A 7,808-nucleotide genomic window follows, 5' to 3' on the forward strand; every position below is an offset into this window, starting at 1 on the left:
TTGTCGTGGTTGTTGCAAAGCTCTGCTGGAGGAGCATCATCGAGGTGTGAAGTAGAGAGCACATCTTACCACTATCCATTGGATATTACACTGCTGGCAACGTCTCAAATATGATATGGACACGTGTGCGTTTGATTGATGCTGGCGGCAAGTAAGTTTTTGCCGATGACAAGTGACAACATGGAAAGATGGATTTAGCTTGTTGATAAAAGCACACTGAAGGAGTGTTGTGGAAGCATACAATGACTTGATCGAAGGAAAAGGAAACTTTAGAAACATGTATGCTTAATTTGTTATTTTTAAAGGTCTTCATATTACTTTTTTGTATTTTTGGTTTACAAAGAAAACTAGAAAAGATTAAAGTAGAGGATGCAAGAAAAAGAAAAACAAAAGAAAAAAAAAGCCTAGGCATGGGCATAAAATCCGGAACCCGAAATCCGAACCGAACCCGAACCGAAAAACCCTACCCGTTATCCGACCTGAAACGTAAAAATACCTGAACGGGTCTTGTAGGGTGGTACAAAAAATATCCGAACCCGAAGTGTTATTAACCGAACCCGAACGGGTAACCCGAAAAATCCGAAATTAATAGTCAATATAAATATTTTGAAATATATATAAGTATTAAGTATTTTATAATTTGCTCATTGAAATAAAAAAGTCTACTTTCTATAAGGCAATACATATTGTTTACAAATGATGTTTGTTTTCATGCTTGATTTAACATTTTATTGTTATTTTATCAATTTTATATGTGATAGATTAATTTTTATTTAATTTAGATGTTTTTCTTTATGTTTTACTTCAAAAATTTTGTTTTTTACTTTGGTTATATCCGAACCGAACCGATATAACCCGAATCCGTACGATATATGATTACTTTATGGGTTTTATGATGCAATACAATTTTGAACCGAACCTGAAGTGTTATTATCCGAACCCGGCCCGTACTAATAAAATTTTAGTATGGGACCTAGAAGCGTAAACTCGAAAATCTGAAAACCCGAAAAACCCGATCCGAATGCCAACGGGTACCCGAACGTCCAGGCTATGCTTATAGAAATGAACTTTGAGATTTTGTGATATCATGTAGAAATTAGTATGATTGATTATCTTACATAATTTTGCACATCACATATACATGCAAAGTGAGAATCGTGACAAGAGTAATTACATCTAATAAGTTAGTTCTTATAATTTTCGTCTGTAATTTGATATATGGAAGTCGATACATTTGTATGGATTGCTAATTGTTCTAATAATACATTTTGTGTGGTCATTCTACCCACTTGGATATAATAACCGAGCTCCTTTTTTAAAAGAGGTTCGATTCATAGTTCAAAATTATTGTGATGGATGCTCCAAAGGGAAAAAGGTTGGAAAGGTTGATGGTGTAAAGTGGAGCATCCAAGAATGGTGTCCAATTATATGTATTCACAGCATCTTCCCTAATCCTCAACTAACTTTATTTTGGTTTAATAATCTTCTCATGCTTTAGTTATTTAGGAAACTCTTATTGTTTTCTAGAACAATTTGTGTATTATTAAAGATGTTCTACTGCTTTGATCTCTTTTCATCTGACTGTCTTGAATACAAATTTCAATCATGATAATTTTTCTATTTATTTTTCTACGTGTATAGCTAGTCTTTTTTGCCAAATAATCAAATATATTTTTTTATAATGAGATTAAAATCACATTAATCCCATTTTTATTATTATTGGTCAAAATTGTAGACTGTGGTTTAGACTGCACCACAAATAACAACTGTGTAACTACATATGTTTTGTTTGGATCTCCATAGAAATATGTAGATTAGTGTGAGTAGAAACTTATAATATATTTGTGGTAGGGACGGTTTTTCTCTTTGAAAATGTTAAGAAATTTATATCAAAGATAAGACAATATATAAAATAAGATACACCAATCCAATATTATGTGTAAATTCATAAAATTAGCATGAAGAGCATTGGGTATATAAAAGATGATGTCCCTAAATCTCACCAAAGGGTCAATAGTAATATACAAACTACTTTTGTCTTCGGAATTCCAACATCGTGTAAGAGTTCCCCTTTGGCCTACATATGTGGTACCACATCTACTTGATTCTTCATATATATCTATATATACACAAGGAGCATGTCATCCATCATCCTAGTAACTACATCTTATAATTAACCCCACTAATGAAAAAAAATCTTTATCGTAGATAGAACTTTTCTACTATTCTTTGTCTGACAAAAATATGTTATGTTTAAAATTGTTTACAATCCGGACCGCGAAATCGGATGGTCCCCAACCTTTGACAGCTCAGCGTGAGATTTGAATATTAGGGTTTAGTACCATTTGGAAGCATATATGCATTTTGGTCCCCATAATCTTCGATATATAAGTGGGTAATTAGTACACAAACTTTCGGAAGTTGGTAATGGTACACAGTTTTCACTAAATATAAATAAAAGTGAGAAAATATTATATTTTAGTGGACCACATTTGAATGTGAACCCATAAAAGGTCTACCGCGCTCAGATTTTATTACTAATCTAGTACTAAAACGCATTAACCCAATTTAACGCATTATTAACTTGCGATGGACCACATGTTAATAATATGTATACAGGACTATATATATATATATATATATATGCACTTACACAAACTTAGACCATATGTACGTGTATTGGATTGTGCATATGTATATATATTATCCCATGCATTTGTATACATTATATAAAACACTTGTCTAAGTATACATTTTATGTCAATTGCCATATAGAACCCCTATAGTTTGGCCTTCTATGTGATGGTCAATCTTCTTAAATTTTATGTTCAAAGTTAGTTTCATCGTTTTTCCTCGTATGCATTTGAATTGTCCCTTGTAGATGATATAAGCCAAATTCTTAAGCCACTGGTGTACCTTGTATGAAAAACAATTTTATAAACCAATCATATATCTTTTACATTTGATATAATAAACTGTATATATCTTGTTTATCAAAATAGTTGTAAATTTTACAAAAAAACAAAAAAAAAATAGTTGTAAATCATTGCATTACAGAAATTTCAGTTTTTTATAGAAAAGTTTAATCTCTAATTTAAAGAGAACATTATTTACGTGGGACAGAAATAACTTGGGATCATTTAAGCGACTAGCAAAATAACATCGATGGTTAGTTTACAAAGAAGGGAGAAAATTGTTGGTTTCACACTTCATTTATCTGTACTAGAAGTGTAACTTCTTTTTATAATAAGTTTTATTTTATAGTACATCTAAATTATTAGAACCGAGATTATTATTATTTAATGTGTCTGCTTTCACTTTCCCTAATTGTATCATTTGGTACTTTCTTTTTTTTTTCATTTGCTTTTGTGTGTGTAACGAATTTATATAGAGTAAGTTCACATAAATAGAAATTTACATAAAAACATTTTGAGCAATTTCTCATCTTACTTTACTTTTCTTCTTTTTAAGAGAGAGAAACTAGGGTTTTTTCTTCTTCATTTTTCTGGTCAAAGTTCCAATTCTTTCAGCCCTGGCTTTGGTTTCTTGACGAAGATTTTGAAGAAATGGGAAGGGGAAGGGTTCAGCTACGGCGGATCGAGAACAAGATAAGGAGACAAGTGACATTTTCAAAGAGAAGAACGGGTTTGGTGAAGAAAGCTCAAGAGATCTCAGTGTTATGTGATGCTGATGTTGCTTTGATTGTCTTCTCCCCTAAAGGCAAGCTCTCTGAGTACTCTGCTGGTTCCAGGTTCGAATTCTTTCCTAAATGACTAATTTACTTCGGATCTTATTTTACCCTCTTACTTTTCGTTTTTATGATTGCAAATCTTTTTTTTTGAGCAAACCGCTAGTACTAGTGGGAACAAAACCTCATAGGTTTTAGGCTGTAATCTATTTTTATCTATCTACATAGGAATATCAGCTTATATTTCATGTTTTGACAGATCGGGGAAAATGTTTTATAGGTTTTAGGCTTTTAGCTAGTGGAGAATGTGAAATTGGCTGAGATATTTTGATTACATAGATGAATTTGTAGCCATGTATGTGTATGTGAGAGATTAATATACACATGTTGAATTCTTGCATCTCTAAACTAGAGATGAACATGCAAAATGAGATATTATATATCATATATAAATCAAATTAACAGAGGTAAGTAGATACAACTGACATCAAACCATAACTGTGAGATATAACATTTCGTTTGATTATATGAATTATTCAGAAACATATGGAGGAGAATATGCTAACTGTAAACCAAACTTAAGTTGAACATACCATGAAATGATAAGATATTTCTTTATATTTAGGTGTGAGTTTGTTCTTCAACCTTACGGAAAAGGTTATTTATGGGGAAAAAGTTCAAGCCTTCTTTTTTTTTGTTGGAAGCATGTACAAGCCTTCTTTTTTTTGACTAAAGGCTTTTGTTTTTTAATGGAGCAAGACTTTGTTATGGAGCTTTGTGCCTTGCTTTGTCTTTTTGTTTGTCGAACCTAGGACTAACCTCGATCTTAAAATGAAAACATATACACACCCATGAAGATGTTACTTTTCTAGCTTCTTAGTTTTAATAAGCAGTATGTCAAAATGAAACTTCTTGTAAACATGTTGTAAGAAATTTGGTTAAGTTTGATCTAATATTTATCTTAGTCTAAGGAATACTGTAAAATACTGTATGAAATCCCACACGTGGGGTGGTATTGGGTATATGGAAGGACTCGTTACAATCTTAAATTTCATTTCACAGTGTGTAAACTCTGCGTGTGGGCTACATGGTCACTAATGCCTTGGTTAGAATGCTTAACCCACAGTAGGTTGTGATATCTCTTAACCAAAGGGCATGTTCTCACTCAAAATTAGTCTGGCATGAAATCAAAATCGATCTGGTTCCAAATATATAGTGTTTAAAAATGTATGAAAATGTATATCAGTCTTCTCGATACTACCAAACATTAAATGTGTGATCACTGTGATGTATGAATCCAGAAATGTTTTTGTTAAATTTTACAAAACTAAAAAAAGAAGAAGTTTAGAACTATATTATTTATGTTCAGTATGCGGTGTGATGATAGTATCTACAAATCTGAGTGGTCATTGAAGTTTAATTAAACGATGTTTAGCATGGAGAGAATTCTCGAACGGTATGAGAGATGTTCATACGCCGGTCAAGATGTTACTACACCAAGTTTGAATTCACAGGTTCTTAAGCACATCAATCAGTATCTATTACATATGAATCATTGTTGTAAATTTAATATTGTCTGTCTACTTCTGGTTGTTTGTAGGGTGAGTGTTCAACAGAATGTTCGAAGCTTTTGAGGATGATTGATGTTATGCAAAGAAGCCTAAGGTTAGAAACTTATTACTAAAGGATCTCCATCCATAAATATATAAATGCACACATATAATAAAATAAACAGAAATACCATATGACAACAATAAAATACATTTTTGTTCTAAAATTAATACACAAAGGGAAAAACCCCCAAAATAAATTAACTAAATTTTTTTTTTTAAATATGTTTTATATTTGGATTTAGGTTTCATAATTACTAGGGTTTAAATATTTAGGGGGTGGGATTAGGGTCAAGATTTAGGATTTTGATTGATTTAATCATTTTACTCGGTGTTATATTGATTTATATATTTTGATTGATTTAGAAATCCATACAATATTTATAAATTTAAGTAAAATATACAAATTTTCAAATTCTCTCAGATTAGTATTTACAAATCTGGAGGTTTGCCCTCGGATTTGAATCTTTCTAATTTTAACAAAAAAATCTATGCAAATCCATTCAAATCTATTATGAAATCAAATCTACTAGTAAATCTCTATGATTGAATAACACTTGATTTGAATTAGAATTTATGAATCATTAAGCCAATAACACATGATTTCAATACATATTTTAAAATCATAGAACCAATAACACTAAATTTAGTTTGGATTTTCAAATCAATCGAAATACACCAACCAATAACCCCCACTTAATTAGTGCTATTTTGAGAAGTTTTCTATTTTTATGCTTTGTTGTCATAGACTCATAATATTTCTAAGGGATTTGGCTATATAAATTGTACCTTCATTTATTTAACCTATTTATTTCATATCAGGCACTTAAATGGAGAAGAGGTGGATGCTCTAAGTATCAGAGAGCTTCAGGATCTGGAGATGCAACTTGATGCTTCACTCAAGAGAACTCGCTCTAGAAAGGTTATTCACATATATCCATAAAGCATTATCTTATATCTTGCATACATGTATTCGCAGATCATTTCTACAAGTATTTGTTTAATAATGTTTAGTGTCTGTATGCATATAGTCACACATATATAGATATACTACATCTAATTAATCATGTGGCTATTGTTTTGTTTTGGGAGCACAGAACCAGCTCATGGTAGAGTCCATAGCACAGCTCAAGAAAAAGGTAATATATTGGTTTAGAGACGATTACTCATTTTAATGGTTTTGTACCTTGCAAACGTCTTTGCGTACCTGTCGGTCTTTTTCGCTATTGGGTTTGTGTTTTTATGAGTGTGTTTTTTTTTTCCTTTTTGCAATTAAGAAACACAATTTCATATCGAGAATACTTTGAGTTTCCAACGAATTAATTTAGTAAATGTGTGATCTTTTGTTGACACACATAGGAAAAGGAACTCAAAGAATTGAAGAAACAGCTACAAACGAAGGTGAAACGGATGTCATCATCATCTTTGACTATTCACATATATATATATATATATATATATGTTATTTCGATTCTACTTTATGTGGAGTTAAAAGTTTCAGAGATTAGTCTAGGTTTTAGTCTAAAATCTCCCCATTGCATATATATAATTTATGTGAAAACAACTAGAAAACGAAAAAAATAGTAACTATAACAAGTATTGAATTTAGCAGGCTGATCCAAGAGAAGACTTTGAGCCGCAAACCCTCAACCAAGGATTAGCCTCATTGGCAACGCCACCATGCGAGCCACCGCACCCGTTGCCCGGACCTATATCTCCCCGTCGTCCTCTATCTCTTGGGTACTCTACATATCAATTTCACTTGGCTACGCATATATGAAAAATACCAACTTTAATGTGTTACTATATTGACTAATAATAAGAGTAAGTTAGTGTTACTCATAAACATCACAAATTTATAACTTGTATCCAGTATTTGCGTAGTTACTAGCAAATTGTGTATCATTTATATGGAATGAATTAATATTGTTACTTATAGGGACACATTGCAAAGGAACGAAGATGGAGAAGTAGATGCCGGAACCCTAATTAGGCTGACAAATACAACGTTGCCGCACTGGATGCCCCGGCTCACTGGAGAATAGAGGTCCCAAGTCCATCTTGGGTTGTTAAATTTTCAGTACTTAATAAGTTGAACCAAGCCAAATATCAGGATATATTTTCTGTTTTGGCATTCTTATTATCTGCAGAGAGATGTCCTCAAGTTTCAAACTTCTAAACGAATATTATAAAAATCGTATCTCAAATGTGATTCTGTATATTTTATTAATGATTGTACCTTACATTTTGTGAATTTATTTTGTCAGCAACATCCAGTATTGTGGGTTTGAACTTTGTTGTGTAGTGAACTGACACAAAAAAAAAAACCGTTACGCCATATGTCTTTGTTAATATTTTGTAATATTTTTGTTTATGTAAAATCAATGGGAGAAACGAAAGAGAAAGCTAGCGGAGCTGCGGAGGTGGATATTATCTGTCCCAAATCATCTATGTATGGCATATATTAGTCAAAAGAGTCATCACCAATTATACGTGGTGTGTAAGTTAAC

At 31.9% G+C, this 7,808-nt stretch overlaps 1 protein-coding gene across 1 annotated transcript; it reads left to right on the forward strand.

The window, feature by feature from the left end:
* The first annotated feature begins 3,557 nt into the window (after positions 1-3,557).
* LOC106317301 (truncated transcription factor CAULIFLOWER A-like) lies at positions 3,558-7,371 on the forward strand. Its single transcript, XM_013755141.1, has 8 exons — positions 3,558-3,751; positions 5,124-5,202; positions 5,289-5,353; positions 6,121-6,220; positions 6,396-6,437; positions 6,658-6,699; positions 6,911-7,038; positions 7,238-7,371. The coding sequence occupies exons 1-8, from the start codon at positions 3,567-3,569 to the stop codon at positions 7,341-7,343; spliced, it is 747 nt and encodes a 248-aa protein (XP_013610595.1). The 5' UTR covers positions 3,558-3,566; the 3' UTR covers positions 7,344-7,371.
* The last annotated feature ends 437 nt before the right edge of the window (positions 7,372-7,808 follow it).

This window comes from Brassica oleracea, chromosome C9 (genome assembly GCF_000695525.1).
Source record: "Brassica oleracea var. oleracea cultivar TO1000 chromosome C9, BOL, whole genome shotgun sequence".
NCBI classification, from domain to species: Eukaryota; Viridiplantae; Streptophyta; class Magnoliopsida; order Brassicales; family Brassicaceae; genus Brassica; species Brassica oleracea.